General features: G+C 37.8%; 1 protein-coding gene across 2 annotated transcripts; it reads right to left on the bottom strand.

Moving 5' to 3' along the window:
• Nucleotides 1-1,105: 1,105 nt before the first annotated feature.
• Nucleotides 1,106-18,941, bottom strand: LOC143881724 (protein ESMERALDA 1-like). 2 transcript variants are annotated; one of them, XM_077384976.1, is made up of 10 exons: nt 18,448-18,941; nt 16,450-16,519; nt 10,540-10,607; nt 10,313-10,401; nt 5,738-5,935; nt 4,343-4,547; nt 4,021-4,188; nt 3,204-3,371; nt 2,901-3,091; nt 1,106-1,731 (listed from the first exon to the last, which is right to left on the bottom strand). In XM_077384976.1, the coding sequence occupies exons 1-10, from the start codon at nt 18,799-18,801 to the stop codon at nt 1,569-1,571; spliced, it is 1,674 nt and encodes a 557-aa protein (XP_077241091.1). In that variant the 5' UTR covers nt 18,802-18,941; the 3' UTR covers nt 1,106-1,568. The 2 variants fall into 2 exon arrangements, with proteins under 2 accessions (XP_077241091.1, XP_077241092.1); XM_077384977.1 differs by lacking the exon at nt 10,540-10,607 and having other exon boundaries at nt 10,313-10,397.
• Between the last annotated feature and the right edge of the window lie 1,227 nt (nt 18,942-20,168).

The raw sequence follows: 20,168 nt of genomic DNA, 5'->3' as shown, positions 1-20,168 counted from the left end.
GTCTACTTGTCTACCTCAAAATCAAATGCTTTAGTCTTACGAAGGAATGTGGATGTTTGAGGGAATCTACACAATATCACAAGTATATTTGCAAAATATTATAAGCAACTGATATTGGCACTGCCATATTTATTAGAACTTTCTTTTGGACACCATTTTCAGAATACACAAAACTGGGGCTGGCTATATGAATTTTATAACCTAGGATTGTAAAATCCAGGTTTTAGCTTAGGCACTGCTTGTTTTGGATATTGAGAACCGATTGTGAGTGTAAAATTAATTATTGGACTCAAATGTACGTTTGATTTTTTAGTCCAATAATCAGTTTTGGACTCACAATCTGTTCTCAAAATCCCAAACAAACAGCGCCCTAGGTATTAGAATTAGCTTTTAAGATCTAGGATTTTACAATCCACCAGCGTAAAACTGGGTATTATAAGTTAGATCTTAAAAGCTAATAAAACTGTACCAATGGCATCCGCCAGTGTCCCTGAATCGAAATTATAAGAACCGTTCTCCAGAAGCAGTAGTGCATCACTAAATTCTCCCATCATCACCCAACCTGTATATCTTTCGAAACAAAAATATGCAAGCTTCGGTTTCTGGGTTGGTGACGCATGGTGCGCCACCATTTGGGTTGAAAGAGAGAACACTGCTCTTTTAAAGGCTGAATGAGAATTCCAGTGCTCTCCTCCATTGCTGGGTAGATAGAAAGGGTGACACTGGCATGATGATGCAGTAACCAGAGCCATCTTGTTATGGAAAAAATATCTGGGTAAGTACAATATTTGTTTGTGCTTTGAGGAATGTAAAAAGACCCAGAAAAGGTAAAATAACTACCTACAAGCTAAAGAATATATAAACAGCATCACAGCAAACAGTCGATTATGTTCCCCTTGTGTTTCTATAACTATCTACAAACTAGAATACATACACTGACATACAGCATCTCTCTCTCTCTCTCTCTCTCTCTCTCTCTCTCTCTCTCTCATTGGAGATTCACTACAGAGGAAAATTTACAAGGATCAGAAGCATGAAGGGCCTCAGGCAGTTTTTGAGTGTGGGAAACCATAAAAGACTAAGTGAATATGACTGGACAGGTAAGAATAAAATGGCACTCAACAACTGATAGCAGATAAAATCAATATTTGTGATCAATTAGTTACTTTTTTTTCCTGTTTTTTTACAGTGGTGCCTAAAAGATGATTAAATTGAATCATATACAAAACTTTTGGTGCAAAACAGAAGAATCCAATATGTTGCTGCAGCATTAGAACAATGGCTGCAGATGTGAGCTGCATATGATGTTAATGCCTGGCTACTCCTGCCATAGAAGCTTCCTTTCCTTCTTCTTCCAATATGTACAATGGGATAAATTTCTCGCGGGCCCAAAGAATTGGAGCAATGTGCTCCACCAAAATCTATGGAGCTCAAAAATTGGAGGGTGCCCCAGCCAAATGAACATGCAAAAATTAGATTCCAATGGAAAAAATAGGCTGATGGCGAAGGGCACACCAACAAGTAATGGAATGAAAAATAAATAAACCCACAATCTCCTTTGAAGCAAATCATGGAGCTGATGAGGATCTGACATCTTCTGACTTGTTTAATCGGCACATACAGTCAGGGCAGGGAAACATATATATGGAATCGTTTGGTCTTTTGATTTCAATCCCTTTGGCATCACTATGAGATCGCATACCTAACATATGACGCTTGAAGGTTTTCCATCTGCAACACAAAAACAGCATAATCAAGATATCTGAGAGGCTAAATCCTTGTAACAAATGATCTGTGCATTATCAATGGTGGATAGGTGGTCAAAACAAAAAAGATTTGCCACAACTGAAAAGTGCCCACAGTTTATAAAAAACAAACAAAAGAGGTTGCTCTGTTTATATGCAGATTCTACTCAGAAAGTTTTTTTTTTTTTTTTTTTTAATTTGAACTCAGAAAGTATTATTTCCTCTAAATTCTCTTTTCATTTTAAAACAGAACAAACTTAAAGCACCAAGCCTTCTTTCTCGTCTCTTCCTCTTTTTTTAATAACTTTCTTCATTCTCTCAAAGAAAATGGGTGAAAAGAACAACACTATACAGTAAAGAGGAGACTCATATTAGGTATAGATTTAAAAGAGTAGGGCTGTTTGGATACACGGATTTTAGAATCCAGGTTTTAGTTTGAAAACAGTGTAAAAGATGGTTCATGATCAAGCTGCTGCATGCTGTCCTGACACCGTTTCTTGGATTTTAAGTAAGAAATTCAGGTTTTAGAAATCTCTCCCCCATCCTGAGATTTCTAAAACCTGGAAACATGGGATGATCTCCTGCTCTCTTGCTGTCGGAAAGAAGGGCAAGAAATCAGAAAATGATGGCTGGTCTCTTTCTTCTCTCGTCTCCCATCTACAATTTTGAGGAAATCCAAGATTCTAAAATCCGCGTATCCAAACGACCCCTAACTGTATTCCAAAAGGGGTTTTTACTCCAAGGGTGTCTGGTTTCCAACCCATATGACCCATATTTCTTTATAGTTCCAGAAGAACCTGTAAATCCAGGAAGCGCACATATCCAGTACTCAAAGTCAATGTATGTACTTCCCTAAGTATTACATTCAATCGCAATTGCCAGAGTAAGTTGTGAACAGTTCAAAGTAAGAAAATAAAAAAGGGTCAGAAAATCCAGAATTAAAATTGTATAGAAAAATGTAGTAATTTGAATGAGATGAATTTCAATTCATCTCTGTATAGTGATCGATAAGATCTTGGACAGCTAACTGGAAAGCACAAACAATGACAAAATAAAAATTTAAGGGAACCAAATACAAACAGGATATTCACAATGGCTCTGCAGATATAATAATAAAAGCAAACTTGGATTTCTCAGGATCGTATGAATACCTACCCCATCTTTGGATTACCAAATAGTATCGCTAATTTTCGCTTGTCAGGCCTTATTGTCTTGGAATGTCCTCCATACAAGTATCTCCTGTGGCCCATCAAAAAATGAGGGAAGTTTCCACCTTGTGTTGTCACAAACACTTCACTATGAAGACAAACAGTGTAGTCTATAGCAGCCATCCTGGAAGAATAGTTCTAGAAGCAGTAACTTTGAGTTAAAGTTATGACTTCACAAAAGACCTCCAAAGTTTTGATATCCGACAAAACAGAATCAACAATTTAATAGCAATAGTATAAACAAGCATACCTTGAAAGGAGCAAGTTCTTCAGCTGATGCCAGTGTCTCTTTAGTTTGTAGAAGGGGAAACATTTCAAGAAGTGGAACCATATTTTTCTCTGACTTGTAAATCTTTCCAGATGCCAAATAAATAGATGTATTATTACCAAATCCCATGCCCCTAAGCATCAATCCAACCTGAAGCCCCAAAAGTAAGGTGGGAATCAGAGCATGGACCATAAAGGTCATTGTAGGATCATAAAATTTAATAAAGAAAAGGTCAGCATGCTAATTTATATAGAACAGTAATTCACAGCCCCTTCAAACAACTAACTTTGGGATATTAAAGTATCAGGTCAAGGACAGAAATAACCTTCAACATAGAAAGATTAGATTGGCGATCAATTTTTTTTTTTTTTTGAAATGGTAAATTAAATTTGAGTTCATATGCATCATTTGTAAAAGATTGGATGAGAATATGAACTGTCTTTTCATTCCTCAGTCTGTCTCAACCAGTTTGGCATTATTCCCTTGACCTTTCAATGATGAGTCGGCTATTCCACAAAATAATTGGACAGTTCCTTGGAGGGTAGCGAGCTGGGCCACTCAGAAGATGGTGTATCACCACATATACATATAAGTAGACCCATTTTGCAGTTCGAACACTCGAAATGGAACGACTCAACATATAGGACAAGCTAAGCAACACTTAAAATAAAATGGTGACCTGATGGTATAAATGACAAAAAGAATCAATATAACTCAGAAACCTAGTGCAAATATAAACTTTGAGAAATTCAATGGTTATAAAAAATACTCAAATTGTAGAGAAGCAATGAGCATTTACCTCCAAAGGAGTGAGAGGACACTTCCCATTCATCCTGATTGCTCCAGGCCGTATAATACGACCAGGTTTAGTAAATTTTCCTCTCCAACCTCTTTCCCTTGCCTCATCCATGTCACTCTTCTCTTCATCCCCGCCATCAAATATACAGCAGGAGAAAGCAACCATATCCTGTATATGAGGAAAATGTATCAACATTACAATCACACTTCTCATGAAATTCTCTCAATGGGTATTTCAAGTATAGAGTGGTAAGTTTACAAGGTATATATGGGGTGGAAATCTAACATAAGTTTACAAGGTATATATGGGGTGGAAATCTAACCTCCTCAAAGCGAAGATGCACTGCAATATATTTCCCATTATTGATTACACTGTGTTCTTTCATCCGTGAAACCAAAGTTTCAGCAAAAGTTTCTATAGGTTCTGAAAATCTTAGTGCTTCATAATTTGCCAAGCATCTGAGATGTTGAACAGCTGGAGGAGCATCAAATGACAGTCGATTTGCAAAAGGGGAAATCCTTATAAGCCTGGTTTTCAATTCATAAAAAGAGAAAATTGAGTTTTAAAAAGATACTTACCAAACAATTTTAGATGCAAAATCATAAAATAATAGAGATTAAGAAGAGGAAGCCTGAAAATAGTAATAAACAATAAGTGTCAGGGTTATCTTTTGGATATGCCAAAATATTGCTCCTATTTACATTCGGAAGATTAATAGTGAAAGGCTGAGATCCATAACTAAAATAAGCAGTGAAGATTTCCCTCCCTCTATCCCCAACTAGTTTGGGACAAAGGCTTAGCTGAGTTGAGTTGAGTATCCCCCTCTCAAATACAAAATCTCTCAAAGCATTCACTCTTCCAGCTTTTATTAAAATCAGGGCATTGGGAAAAAAAGGGAATGAGAAGAATAAAGAAGTCTTTCCCTTCCAAGTCGACCGAATACTATGTTGAATTGGTGAGATTTTGAACATTGATAAATACAAATTCTTTATATATCTGTAGTAGAAGAAAATAATTCATAGCCAATCTTCAGGAACTCCATTGCAGCTTGTCCTTGAAATATTTTTTGAATGGGAGCTTGTCCTTATAAAATAGCCATCACAATTAACATACAAAATAGAAAAAATGCAATAGCATTTCAAAAAAATAAAAAAATAATAAAAGAGACATAACCTTAAGAGCTACATCAATACCTTCTAATTATTTTCAAATGTTTTAAAGTGAAAGTGCTTAAAACTTATTGGTCATTTTACAAAAATGTATAACTTATTTAAATAAATAATATCTTTCATCATCGTTCGTATAAATATTAAGCACTAATTTACACAAATGTAACAGAATACTTTCAAAATAACTGATAAAGCAAGAAGTTTCTGAAGACCTATCCTGCCATGAAAATGCCAACAACGAGGAAAACTATGCCAGGGATAGCAACACCCTTTAAGTCTTCACTGAATGATACAAAACAAACTGCTTGAAATAGATGTCTAACATGGCCTCAGGGTGATGAAGGGTGCCAACTTAATCACATATCAAAACTAATAATACCAGCAGTGTACTTTCAAGTTTCAACAGCAAAAACCAATGGATTAAATCTTTTCTTTTTTGAACGATGGCTTGAAGGGTAACTTAATTGTGTATCAACTTTTAGTGCATGTTTACAGTGAATCATGCAAAGAACCCCACAAGTGAAAAATAATAAGTAAAAGAGTCTAACCGATCTTCTTGTAGCTTTGGAAGAACCATATCCTTGTAATACTTAATAGGAGACCACGCCTTTATTTTGAAGTTAAAGACATTACTCATATTGTGGCCAAATCTTTCCATCATGAATTGAGGCAGCTTACTGACCACTCGTACTTCATTTTTCAAGGTATTAACAAAGTAATCCTCATCATAAATGTCTTTGAACTTGCTGCAACAGTAAAGCTCAAAGTTAACTAGCTTCAGGTAAAATGTCGTAAATAAAATGCTATGCACCAACTACCGACCAAATAAACACAGCAAGCCTGCTATGACTATTCATGCAAATTAGTAAAAATCACACTACAGAAACTTGTAGAGAAATAAAAAATAATCTGTAAACTGTATCAAAAGATGAAACAAGCCTCAAAGCACATCCGATTTTGAATTCCTGCTGTGAAGCCCAAGAAAAAAAGTTGAAATTGAAATAGATTGCAAAGAACAAATGTAATACGGCTGATTTTGTAAGAACATTGTTAAGAGGTTTATAAGAGGGATTTATTCTTGGTTGTCTCATGACCAGGACTCAGTCGAAGGGGCCTATGTTCTCAGTCGGCGAAGCCTCACAACCATAGGGAAGACTCCTGTATATGTTACATGTTTCCTAAAAGGAATGATGGGCTTAGAGATTTGTTTGTTGCTGTCTTCCGGCTGGTGATCATGACCTTGACTCCCAGTCGACTGCCTTACAACTGACTGGTGACCCAATTGGCACATCTGATGATGACAAATATGTGTTGCATTTGGCTTCGGAGGGATCGAAATCTAGTGTGGCCACATTACCTGTCTTAATCTAAAGTGAACGCTCACAACGTCCTTGCCCAGTGTCATGTGTTTGGGTACACTATTGGCATATCTAAAATATCGGCATCATAGCTAGGCGAGTACCTAGAGTATGGTAGCGGCTAGCAATCAGGAGAAAACCGACCTTGATTGGTTATTCAAAGTGGGTGTACCCAGAGCCAGAGGTGAGCCTTCCATGTGTGAACTTGCGGCTTAGTAATAAGTACATATGGAAAATCTGTCCTGAGTGACTTAGGTAATCAATCTTGTAAAGTGTCGTGAGTGGAGGGGTCCCATTGGAGCTGGAGGATCTCTGGCAATGGCTCAAACGAGACCCGGTTAGTTCCCCAGAAGCATTAACTCCTCTCGGCGTTAACTCCTCGATAAATTCGAAACTTAAAACAAACACCACACAATGACATCGTGGAGGCAAACTACTATATTTACTTCTCAAGTTATCTAGTATTTTCAATTTTTTTACTTGTTAAATTTTATGTGATTTTTTGGTCCTTGAGGAATGACTTCCCTAGCGTTTTGTCTAAAACGAGTGAATTACCCCACCCCCACTCCCACCCCCGACCCAACCCCAACAAAACACTGTTAGAAGTAATCTAGGGTTAGAGAAGAGAGGAAGAAGAAGAGGAGTGAAGGTTGGAAAGACTCCACTAGGGAGAGCCTCATGAATATGATGTATATATAGGCCCAAACTAGGGCAACAACATACAATAACTACAATACCCCTAACTAATACAAGTAATGTCTAAACTAACCTAATACATTATTCAACACTCCCCCTCAAGCTGGAGTGTATATACTATGAAGCTCCAGCTTGCTACAAAGAACTACGTCAACAACTAAAAAAGTTCAAGAAGCTCATGCACATCCAGCTTGGTATAACACTCATCCTCAAGCTGGTGTGGTACATACATAATGAAAAACATAAACAAAAAAACAAAAGCCACCATGAACAGCATCGAGATCAATGTTCATCAAAAGAGTAGCTCCCCTGAAGTAGCACAACAACGAGAGCGATCAAATAGGGCCTCTCCCTGAATGAGAGCACAGTGAACATATCCGCATATCGAGGGCAATGGAGGCGCCATGGCAAGAACAACTACAATCCAGCAAGCAAAAGGGGCACACCAAAGGTGCGCACAATGAACATTGGAGAAGCAGCGCAACGCCAAGTGAAGAGGATAGCAACTGATGGGGAAACCATCGAAGACAAGGTCGACGGAGAAACCGTTGCCTGGAGAGCAACGATGGGGAAACCATCATCTGGAGACTACGTCGACAGCATGAACATCGTCACCTGAAAAGATAATAAGATAGGAAGAGAATAACCAACCAGCAATGGGAAAACCATCGTCTGGTGACAACGTCGACGGCATGAACATCGACGCCTGAAGATAAGAAGAGGAAGATAACCAACCAACGATGGGGACATCATCGCCTGGAGACAAGGTCGACGGCATGAACATCGTTGCCTGAAAAGAGCCGACCAACGATGGGGAAACCATAGCCCAGAAAGGAGAGGTTGACGGGAAAAGACAGTCACCTGTAAGAGGGCCGACCAACGATGGATATGAAAGCCATCGCCCGGAAAAGGAAGAAGAAGATAACATGAAGGGATAAGGCATAAGGCCGAATAACACGATGAGACATGAAAAACAAGACATGAAAACAAGACAACACTTCCTCAAGAAGACAAAGACAACACTAACAACACTCCCCCTCAAGAAAAGTCAACAAAGTGGACAACACTCCTAAGAAAAGACACAAAGAACTACATGAAAACACTCCCCCTCAAATACCTTCAACTTGCAACGAAAAGAAGACAAACAAGGCACTACACTGCTTTCGGACATTTGTGCGCCGTAGAGAAGAAGAAAAAAGAAAGATGACAAACAAGGCACCAAACCTCTCTCAGACATTTTATCAAATACTTGGTGCGCGCCTTGAAGAACTACATAAAAGACATAGAAGGTAATAGAAAGAAAGAAATGATAAGAAAACGACAACAAGACAAGCACAAGAGAACAACAAGAAACAATACAAGACAACACTCCTCCTCTAGTTGAGGCCAAAGGCCTTCAACTCTTTCAAGACACAAAACCCCTTTGAGACATTTCATCAAACACTTGGAGTGCACCTTGAAGATGAGATGAGAAAGACAAAGGCCATAGGCCAAAAAAGCTATAGAGAAGAGAAAATAAAGAGAGCTTTGGAGTGGAGGAGAACCCAAAATGGGTTTACACAAGTAATACAAACATGATTTTTATTTTGTTTTGAGATATACGAGGGAAAATGGGTTAAAAACGAAATGGGTTTGACGAAATGAAAGAGAAAGAGTGAGATTTCTAGGGTATAGAAATGGTTTTTTTATTTTTTTATTTGGGTATTGTAGCGGGTTACTGTAGCAGTCACTGTAGCAGTCACTGTAGCAGGGAATGGAGGGGTTAGGAGAAAGGGAAGAGGGGCAGTGGGAGGAGGAGGAGAAGGGAAGGACACGAGCGCGAGAGAGATTTTCTTCAAAAAAAAAAAAGGGGTTTTAAAGACAAGTTTAGAGAGACACTACGAGAGAGATATTTGAGGGATTTGAGATTTGAGGGAGAAACTATAGAGAGATAAAGAGAGGAAAACGAGATACGAGAGAGATACGAGATACGAGAGAAAGGGATGACGGCATGGAGGGAGATACTCTTCTTCTTTCCTTCTTGAAGGATCAGCCCATTGGCTTTGATACCATGTTAGAAGTAATCTAGGGTTAGAGAAGAGAGGAAGAAGAAGAGGAGTGAAGGTTGGAAAGACTCCACTAGGGAGCTCCTCATGAATATGATGTATATATAGGCCCAAACTAGGGCAACAACATACAATGACTACAATACCCCTAACTAATACAAGTAATGTCTAAACTAACCTAATACATTATTCAACAAACACATTGGAGTAGGCTTATGAAGATGCTTTTAGCACTTATCAGCTCCGCATTTGGCTACCTAGTGTTTACATAATTACTTGATTGGATAAAGGTGGTATGAACACTCAAGAAACTTTCCATGAGCATGCAACTCAAGAAATTTATCCATGAGTGTGCTTCCAAACATGCGCTTGGCTATCCATCTCGGTCTTTTATCAATAAAATGGCTATGATTTTCAAAAGGGGAAAAAAAACTTATCCATGAGCGTGCTTCCAAACAGCCATGTAGAACAAATCCTAAACTACAAACAAAGTCAAATACTGAATGACCTGAAACTAAAGAACACTCAAGAATGGAAAATATGGAACAGCCCCAACTGTGTTCTTAAGTTATCTAGAGCGAGTTCTATGTTTGACTAAGGTCGGAAGGTGGCTTAATTGAGTTCTCATTCAAGTCAACTAGGACGATAGTTGATTACTTGATTTAATCCAACATGCTATGCCAAACACGATGAGGTTTCTGACAAAAATATAGATAAAGATAAATAAATATACACAGAATATATCAATACATAATTGCAGAAGTTAACCAATAGGGATGAATGTTAGTGTTTATCTTAAACACAAAAGTTGCCCAAGCTTCGAATGTCTTTAGCCGAAAAAGCCAGTTTAACAATATGCTAATCAAACTTTCTAACAAAGAAATACATGGAATCAGAAGAACTCAGACCCAGAGTTTCTCTAAAAGCTGACATGTACAAAATAGTTAGTACTTAAACCTGATAGACTCTTTAATTCCTACAGCATACTAGGTATCAAAGAAGAGAGAGAGAAAGTATACAACACCTCGGATCTCTCCAAATGCTGTGGTAATGGAAATTGGGGATTACAAGGGTTGCATTTAGATAGCCTGCCACGGCAACCGCATTGCCTATCTACAAAACACAGAAAATATAAGCTTCAAAATATGTTTTAACAAGTGAGTCTCACTAGATGAGAAATATACAAAAACATGAAAAAAATACATGAATTTATGAATACTACATCAAGCAGAAACAAGGAATAAAAACAACCGATGTTCGTTGCTGATTCAAGCCACCATTTGCCTCAACATATATGTAACCGTTTGAATCGGGCAAACCTATAATTTTAGACATACACTGATATTAACATTATAATAACTAAATCATTAGTACGAGAAAAAACCTACAAGTTCATTATTGAGATAAATAACAAGAGAAGACTAGAGAGAGAAGATGTACTTAAAAAGTGTATAAAATATAATTAATAGAGATATATGGGATTTGCTAGGGACCATCGCAAAAGGCAATTCTTGGAATCCATGGACTTGACTTCATCGTTGCGAGACGAGTCAAGAAGGAAGGACTAGAAGCCCCTCAGAGTAACTCGAGGGGACGAGACAACGTTACATACTACGATCACGCACAGAAGTGCTGCCCTTCGGCTGAGGTGGCTGCTCTCTCATGCAACAGCCGGTTCGAGAAATGTCTTTTGTGATGGTCCCTAGCAAATCTCAAGATATAGATAGGTGTATATAGTTATATATAGATGTACACTTGACATGTTTCAGCATAATTTTTTAGGAAGGAGAAGGCTTTAAAGCTTAAACAATAAAAAACAACACACAACATGATTAATCAGTGTATGATGAATAGCAAAGTCAAAAGTTGGTTAGTATCCAAGAAAATTTTGGTTAAATTATGATTCATTTGGTATCCAAGAGAAATGACTCTGTTATAATGGCAGGTAGTTGTTAGAGGTTATTCCTTGCAATGTAAAGACTAATCTGAGTAGCAACAAAAATAATACATAAAATCTTCATTATTGCTGGGAAGATTCTAGAATAGCTAGAGCTATACAAAGAAAAACAAGAGATTGAAAAGGTGAAAAAAGAGAGGATGGAGAGAACAATTGACAAGGCCCAGCATGATGAGGAAATGGTCAGCTTTGATTTCAGTATTTTCATGATGGTTCATGTTGAACTAAATGAAAGAATTATGCTGGTCATAATCTATAGGGGATGTTAATTTGGAGTCTTGTGATCGGATGGAACTAAGATATAGATTATGATTTGCCATATTTAGTGGTAGTGCAAGGATTCTTTGAACAGTGGATATTTGTATCCTCTTAACCACCACAACCTGAGACGTGGGAAAAAGTGTTGTCGATGAATCAGAAAAGGCTGGAAAGACATCATTGGAGACAAGGCCATTTTTCGACTTTCATGGCATATGTAAGATCTGTTTAAAGATCTGGTCCCATGTACGATAAGTAGACATCATTGGAGACAAGGACATCCAGCCAGAATGAGAAAGACCAAGCGGATGAGCAGCAGACTGGAGGAATATGCTTTTCCGAGAAGGCAGTACTTGTTCTTGAAATGAACGATAGGGATAGATCCTCTATTAGGAATGGGGAAGGGGAGCAAAGTGTAGATGCAAGATCTATGCAAAGGAGATGACATGGAACAAGGAATTTGTGATGATCACAGATCATACAGTAGTGATAGGAGTAGGGGTGTAAATGGATATTCGGAAATTCGATTACCGTCCGCATCCGAATCCGTTTAAAGCGAATATTATCCGAATCCGTTTCAAGCGGATATTATCCGAATCCGTTTATGAGATATCCGGCTCTTAGCGGATGCGAATCTGGTAAATGGTATATCCGATCCGTTTAACATCCGAATCCGAGAAGTAAATTCTTTTTATTTATTATTAATAATATCATTAATATTTATTTTTAGTAATGACACACTATCTTTTCTTTCTATAAGAAAAGTGAATACTTAAAAACAAAAATAGCCCAAACCCATTCCATCAAAATAACCCAAACCCATTCCATCATATACAAAAAAAAAGGAAAAACCCAAAGACCACTACCAACACTATCATCCCCATCCCCATCGCCTCCCTCTCTCTCTCTGCCTTTGTTTTAAAAGGAAGAAGAGGATCTCATATATTTTAGGGTTTGAGAGTTAATTTTGTGAAGAGAATGTAGAAGTCTAGTTTTAGGGTTTGGAAAATTCATTCTAGTAAGTAGGAGAAAAAAGATAAAGTGCTGCAATAAAATGTTCGAATTTACCGGATAAACGGATACGGATAATATCCGAATTCGAACAATATCCGACGGATACGAATTCGGTAATAGATATTAAATATCCGTTGAATCCGAATCCGAATCCGAATTCGGATAGTGTATACTGTAATCGAATTCGGATATAGCCATATCCGCTCCGAATTCGATCCGTTTACACCCCTAGATAGGAGCCAAGGCGGAGGTGGGCGGGGTGGGGGGTGGATTGCCTCCTGAAAATATGGATATTTTCCTATAAGCTCTTTTAGTTAGCAGATATTTTTGGTGTTTTTTTCAGAAAGTATAGTAGTTACGATTTTTTAGGAGGAATGATAAATTCGCTCCCTTTACCCCGTCACCCAACCCCATAGTGGTTGTGAAGCTCACAACCTGCGAAACTCTCTCTCAAAATCACACATCGTTTTGCCAATAATCCCTCTCATGCCCCAACAGCGGCTTCATGCCCGGCACGCTTTTCTGTTTTTCGAGTTTCCTCACAATGTCATATTTTTCTATCGAGCCTAGGGTTTTCGAGGCGATATTGATTTCCTGTTCTTGCATGGTTGATGAGCTAGAAAAGTCTGCGCTTGCATCACAACTTCGTATCAGATTCGGTGTAATCTGGTTGGAGGATCAGATCGGCGTTCTCGTTACAGGTTCATGATCTTCCTTGTTAATTTTCTTTCTTTTTTTAAAAATTTCTGAAAAGGACAAGAATTATGGGGTATTTTCTGTTTTCCCTATTATTTAGTATTGAATTCAAGTTGTTGAGGCGATATTAGCTTATTTTGTTTACTGATGATCTCTCACTCTCTCTCTCTCTCTCTCTCTCTCTCTCTCTCTCTCTCAATAAACCTCAATAAACCTCAATGCCCTCTCTTTCATTTCTTCCCCAACAAGCCTCATTTCTCTAAATGCAAAGTACTTCCATTTGGTTATGACAGACACCATAGGCTATTACAGGCTTGTAGGACAGCCACATACTTTGTTTTGCACGGTAAGATAGAGTGATAGACAAAGAGGTGCTAAGGGCATAAAAATCTTGGTCGTCCTTATCGCCTCCCCTCGATAAGATCAGTTGCCATTTTTATGTATCTGTGGGAGAATGCTGCTCGATAACAGCTTTCTTTTGCTTTTTTAGTGGTTGGGGACCTTTCTTGGTGTTTTGGTAGGTGACAACTTTTCTTTAGTAATATAAAAATTATAATAAAGAAACTAAGTTGCTTTAGAGAGAGAGAGAGCTTGATATTCATAATTATTGGCATTGACAATTAAATATCTAATTATAAGAGACATAAGAGATATAATATGGCTAATCACAAATTGTTACCATATAATTACTACCAATGTTAACTCCACCAGTGTTTTTCACAGCCTGTCCCAAGCCAGGATAAAGGAGAAGGGTTGGCGTCAGGCTGGCAGCCGGCCGTAAACTTTGCCACTTTTCTATAGCCGACCCCGACTAGTTTGGGACAAAGGCTTAGTTGAGTATAATTACTACCAATGTTACATTGACATAAAGAGCAAGTTCTCTTTAAAAATATTAACTATTTACGTTAACATTAACATTAATGGATGATTCTAATGTGAATTTTGATGGATATTATATTTGTAGTGTTTTTTTTTTCATGTTGAATTTTATTGTGAAGCTTTATATGTAAATGTGTGATTGTAGGTTTCACGTTTACAGTTCAATTAGAATTACATTGTATTATGAGAAAACGGAAATTTCAGATTCTTAAACTTTAATGGAAATCTTAACTAGGCCTAAACCGGCCATAACTTTATCTAGTTTAGCTTTTTTGAGTAGATTTAAGCCTAAATCCACTACACCTGGATATATATTTTTCACGTTAAATTCATTCTAGATTTATGCATCTCAATTGGAGTTACAATTTGCGAGATCTTTTAGTTTTGTTTTACTTTATAAAATTTTATTGCTTATTGTATAATGATCAAATTCCTAGCTCTATCCCAAGGTAGGACTAGAAAACAAGAGTGGTTTATGGACCTGGTGGAGAGGGGGGAAGAAAGAAATGGGAAAAGGAAGGAAAAAGAGAAATTGGAATAGAAAGAAAGATATGAGAAGGAAGTGGAGAGATGGAAAAAAATGATGTAAGAAGCAAGAAGAATAAGGTGGTGTTGGCTTATAATCCCAACCGAGAGTGGATGAGGGGGAGAAGAGAGGAGAAGAAAGAGATAACAGAAAGAAAGAAAGATGAGAGTTTAGGGGCAAAAACTGACCTAATATGAAGTATTACACTTTAGAAAATGCATCACATCCACACAAGGGAGAAAAAAACGTCAAATTTTTATTCATTCAGTCCTTGCATAGCATCAAAGAAAAGCGCCATGAGGCTACATATATACATGAAAAAAAAGAGAACTAGAAGTTTCTAAAACCCTAAACAAAATCCTAACACTTTTGGATTAAAATGCCTTCCAATGATTTAAAGACTCTTCCAACTCGAAATTTTCATAATACATGTGTGGGATCTATTTGAAACACTCAAATAACTTACGTGGTATTGATGGGAAAGGATTCTACTACTGCCATATGACTTAAAAAGGCTTAAATAACAGCCTAAAAACTAAATACAAAACATTAATGATAGACCGCATCTTTATGCTCCTTGATTCTCCATAGTATCTTGGATCGTCTCCCATCAATCTATCTTGATAGAGAGGGCAAAACGAAGATGGAAGATTCAAAAGTGTTAAAATATAAAAGATAAATAACGCATTGCTCCAATAGCTTAATCTTTTGGAGAAGTTGGTAAGTTAACGTGGTATCAAAGCCAAAGGTCTCGAGTTCAAACCTCCCGGATAGCAAAAATCCACATGCGATGGTCGGCCCAAAGTGGGACCACATGTGCCACGTGTTTGCCAAGTAGGCCACACGTTCGGGGGAGTGTTTAAGTATAAAAGATAAATAACGCCTTTCTCCAATAGCTTAAGCTTTTGGAGAAGTTGGTAAGTTAACAAAACGGACCCGAAAGTTGAAGGGGTTAGGATCCTTCTTGTTCGAGTTTTCGAAAGAAAAAGAAGCGACACACATTTAGCGGTTAGGAAGTGAGGCCAAGGGAGGACTTCTGGATCGACTTTATCCTTGGTGCCTGTCTTGCCGCTCAATAGCAAAAACGATTTGGCTTTTCATTTTGGGTGTTCCACTGCACGCTTGGAGTGCATCAACTTTAAGTGGCATCAGATCCATCTTCGGTAAGCTGATAGACCTAGATCTCGAATCAATGGAAGGAAAGAGAATGGATGAAGATTATGACAAGAGAGTGGCAAGTCATCAATTATGGGGTGCGTATGTTGGTCAGGGACCTTTGGTTCCTGGTAATGATGAGGAGTAAAGAAATTGGCATCCCGACAGTAAAAGTAAATAATTGGAGGTGACAGACTTGAGCAGTTTGAGTCCGAGACAACTACACAGGCCATGTAAGAAACTTCAAAGCTCAAACCCAACTAAACCTGGTCATAAACATGTCTTCCACACACCATGTCAAGTAAAAGTAAATAAAAGCCTACATTAGAATGTATGTGTTAATATATGCATATATGTATATACATGTATATATACATATATGTGTGTGTGTGCGTGTGCAGTTTGCAGACATGATGTCAAATAAAATTTAAAAAACAAAGCACTAATATCTTAAAGAATGACGAAAGAATGGATCCATAAATCAATATATACTAATCTAAAGTTGCTTGCAAATGACAAAAGGCAGCATTCAGCATAATTTATTTAAAAAAAAAAAGATGACATGCTTCTATGTCCACATTTTTTGCAACTGTAATATCAAAGTTCCCAAGAAGAAATGCTCTGAAGAAATATCATTCCAAATTTACAAGTGTCAAAATTCAGGGATAATTTATACCTTGTAAACTCTTGTTCACACAAGGTCTCCACTCACCACCTTTATAAGGGTGTCTCCATACAGTTTCTAACTACATTAAAATTCAATAGCCCGTGTTAATAGCAGAAAAGCAACTAACTGTTGGCGACACAAAGCATCAAGAGGAGTAGCAGGGACAAGAAAAAAATATATTGGGGAAAAAGGCATGAGAAACATGTCATGAATTAAGTAATTTCCAATCATCAAATACCAACATGTACCACAAACATCAAAGTGAGCAATACATAAAAATAATAAATATCTCAGCGTATGGCTACCTCAAAAAAAAAAAATTATCTCAGCATACATGAATAATTAGAAGTCAAACCCTTGATGCAATAAGATAAAAAAAATAAAAAAAATAAAAAGAATAAATTCCCAGTCTTTTGACTGGATGAAATTCCAGAAATATTGCCCAAAAATACAGAGAACAACTTCCAAAAGTTACCACAAGTGTGAATTCTGTAAATTCTATAGAAGATGTGATGTGGGTGCCACCCTTCTTTTACATCCTTGGTCACCCCAAATATGGATGTTTTCCCTAAGACTCTCCATTGTAAATACTTTTTTCCCTATTTTTGAGAAGTTAATAGAAAACATTCTTAATGGTCCATATCAATGTACGTAATATAAAACTAGAAGGAAAATATATTCCCATTTCTTTGCTTTCCATTTCCTCTTTGTTTGAGGGAAAAGTCAAACAGTAAAAGATGGCTTTCCAAATTTACAGCCAACAAGGACTGTCATGTGTAGTAAATGGAAACCAAACACTGCTTGGAAAAGGAAAATATGCCCTTTTACATTGATTTTCCTATTTTTTGTTCAACCAAAAAGACCCTAAAGAAAAAGTAGCAGAAAATGCAAACTTGATAAGGCGTAGAGGTTGCCCACAATTAGAACATCTCTACTAGCCCTTCCTTAGATAATGAATCGCTCATATCATTAGCTTCCCTGAATAAATGATTGAAAAACCAATCCTTTCCTTTACAAATATCAATAATCTCATTAGGGAATTTCCCCAGCCTCTAACGGCCTCTACGCTTTAAGGTGGCCCAGCTAATGATATTCTCGTAACCCCTCCCCCTCCTGCACTTCCAAATTTCCCCTGAATCTTGATACAAAAGCAGCATCCTAACAACTGATTCACTCAATTCAGCAAAATCAATTTGTGTGTGTGTGTGTGCGCGTGTGGTGGGTGGGTGGCGTGGGGGGCTGGTAGCCTTTCTCTTCTTCGGAAATCTCCCATTAAGAAACTCTTCCCACATTCTGAAAAATCCTACGTAGTGACATATCAAAATTCTTCCTTTGCCAAAGCCCAATTAACCAGCAGCAAATACTAGATCTCCAAAGAATCGTCTTAAAAGGAGTGGCATCCGATATTCTGATATTACCTTCTACATCTATTTACCCAAAAATAAGGATGTACGTTTACACTTGAGATTCTGATATTACCTTCTAAAGAATATGCTGATGTTTTGCTTAGGAGAAGATCCATTCTATTCCCATTTCTTTTTACTCTAGTTATGTTATTTCAGCTTATTAGTGGCCACCATTGTTACTTTTAGCTTCACTTCAGGTCCTTCCATTTATCCATCACAATTATTCAAAATAAGAAGAGTCAGAGCCTCAGGCAATCAATCTGTTTTCAAGATTTTATAGTCAATGGCTTGAGATTGGAAGTTTATAACAGGATTGCTAAATCAAAGTGCAAGTTTGATTACATCCCATCACCTAAAAATGTCTTCGAGCTTAGACTACAGAGGTTCTATACAGTCAATGGAGTTTTATTTCCCTACAAAATCTGATCATGTGTCTTGTTATTCGAGGAGAGCTCAAAAACATCTAATTCCAACAATAACAATAATAATTTTAAAAAATGAAATTTCTTCTTGGAGATTTAATCAAAATTCATAAGCAAGAAAAGAATAGAATCCACCAATCACTGAAACCTAGATTGCAAACAAGTTAGGGATTACTGACCCCATCAGATGAGTTATCGGAGTCCATATAAGGGCGAAGGTTTTGGTAGAGTTCGGGGCTACGATAAACGGACCCAGGGGAGAGGCGGGACCGGACCTCGGGTACGATGTCGAAGGAGACGGTGCCCATGTAAAAGAGCATTCCAGCGATGTAGATGAGAGGGGCGAAGAGAAAAAGACCTTGGCGACGGAGGACCACCGAAAGGAGAGCCCACGTGATCCGTTGGGCCAGAGTCCGAGGCTGCGGAGCTGGCTGGAGCCGCCCGCTCCGAGCTCTACCTGGCCGAAACCTAGGCGAACGGGGCGGGGACGGGGAAGCGAGTCCACCGCTCGATACCCGATTGAAAGCGTTCATAACTTATGATTTTTTTATTTTCTTCTCTGTATGACAACCATGGTTTTTCTGTATTCTTTCAATTTCAGATGGAGAAGAGAGCAGTGTATTTGTAGGAGGGAAAAACAGGTGATTTATATCGTGCTCGCACGCCCTTTTGACTCGACTCGGTTTCAACGAATTTAGAAACTTCGTTGTAGGCGACTGAAATGACCTAACATACCTGCCTCATATTACTATAGTGCCATTCCTTAATCCTAGTCATATTAAAATTTTGATAGTTAGACTCAGACATTCCTAGGGCTTGCCCACTATAGCATAGTTGGTCCCACCTCTGATTAATCTCAACCATCCATTTGACAGTCCTTGTTTTGGATCTTGTATGGCCATAAAATCACATCAGTCATCTAATCCTTGTAGCAAGTGAACGGTCCAGATCAATCAAAGAGTGTGTGCGCTTATTGTACTACATTGAGGTCGCGCCCTAACTAAGCATTCCTCTCCAATCCATGTAATTTTGGCATGTTGGATATAGACATTAAGACAATAATGTTGCATTTGGTTTTCTCTAAAAATCTAGTTTTTGAGCTTAAGTTTTTGAATTGACAAAGATATATTATTATATGGGACTTGCTAGTGTCCATTGCAAAAGGCATTTCACGGCTGGTCTCTCGCATGTTAGACCACCCACTGTTCGGGCAATGCTGCTTTAAGTAGCTAAAATCGTAATTTAGCCTCTAAATATGCATGATACCCATGGACTAAAAAAGATTAGCTTCGAATTGAAAGAGAAAGGAGGGGTCGTTTCTCTTTGAAATAAGACAAGAGAGGGGGAGTGAGCAAAAAGGTTTTGTACTCATTAGACTCCTTTTGTTATTTTGATGTTTTGAGCGTTGACAAAACGGGACAAGAAGGGGTTGATCCTTCTTCTTTCCTTTAGCACGTGATCTGAAACGTATGCTCTAAGAAAAGCATGGTTGTGCACTCGTATATCACGTGCCCAGAGCTTTTTTTGTTGGTCAAGTTTATAGGGATTTGCTAAGCTCCATCGCAGAAGGCTTTTCACGGCTGGTCTGTCGCAATTCAGACCAGCCACCTCGCCACCTCGTGAATGGTACTAACATCCACTGAAGCAAGGGCTTTTAATGCTCACCCTGAGGTCATCCGTGAAATTTCAGGTGAGTTGAGCTCAGAGGTAACTTTGTTTAAAGAGATAAATTTTAACTAATCTAAGATGCTAATATTAGATGATTAAAGTCAATCTTAATAGTGTTTATACTGTACAGTTAAAAGATAAACAAAGATAATGATAACTATATATAGATTATTTTAATCTAATTAAGTTGCCTAATCTAACCTAACTTAACTCCTAATATATTCTAATGGGC

This window comes from Tasmannia lanceolata, unplaced genomic scaffold (assembly GCF_043159265.1).
Source record: "Tasmannia lanceolata isolate RefF3 unplaced genomic scaffold, GAP_Taslan_0.1 ptg000007l, whole genome shotgun sequence".
Lineage (NCBI taxonomy): Eukaryota > Viridiplantae > Streptophyta > Magnoliopsida > Canellales > Winteraceae > Tasmannia > Tasmannia lanceolata.
This window is presented reverse-complemented; position numbering and strand designations above follow the sequence as displayed.

Coding starts and splice junctions, on each gene's coding strand:
- LOC143881724 (XM_077384976.1), bottom strand. CDS start 18,801: ATGAACGCTTTCAATCGGGTATCGAGCGGTGGACTCGCTTCCCCGTCC. Junction 3,372..4,020: donor GTCCTCTCACTCCTTTGGAG/GTAAATGCTCAT, acceptor TTGGGGCTTCAG/GTTGGATTGATGCTTAGGGG. Junction 3,092..3,203: donor AAGAACTTGCTCCTTTCAAG/GTATGCTTGTTT, acceptor TACTGCTTCTAG/AACTATTCTTCCAGGATGGC.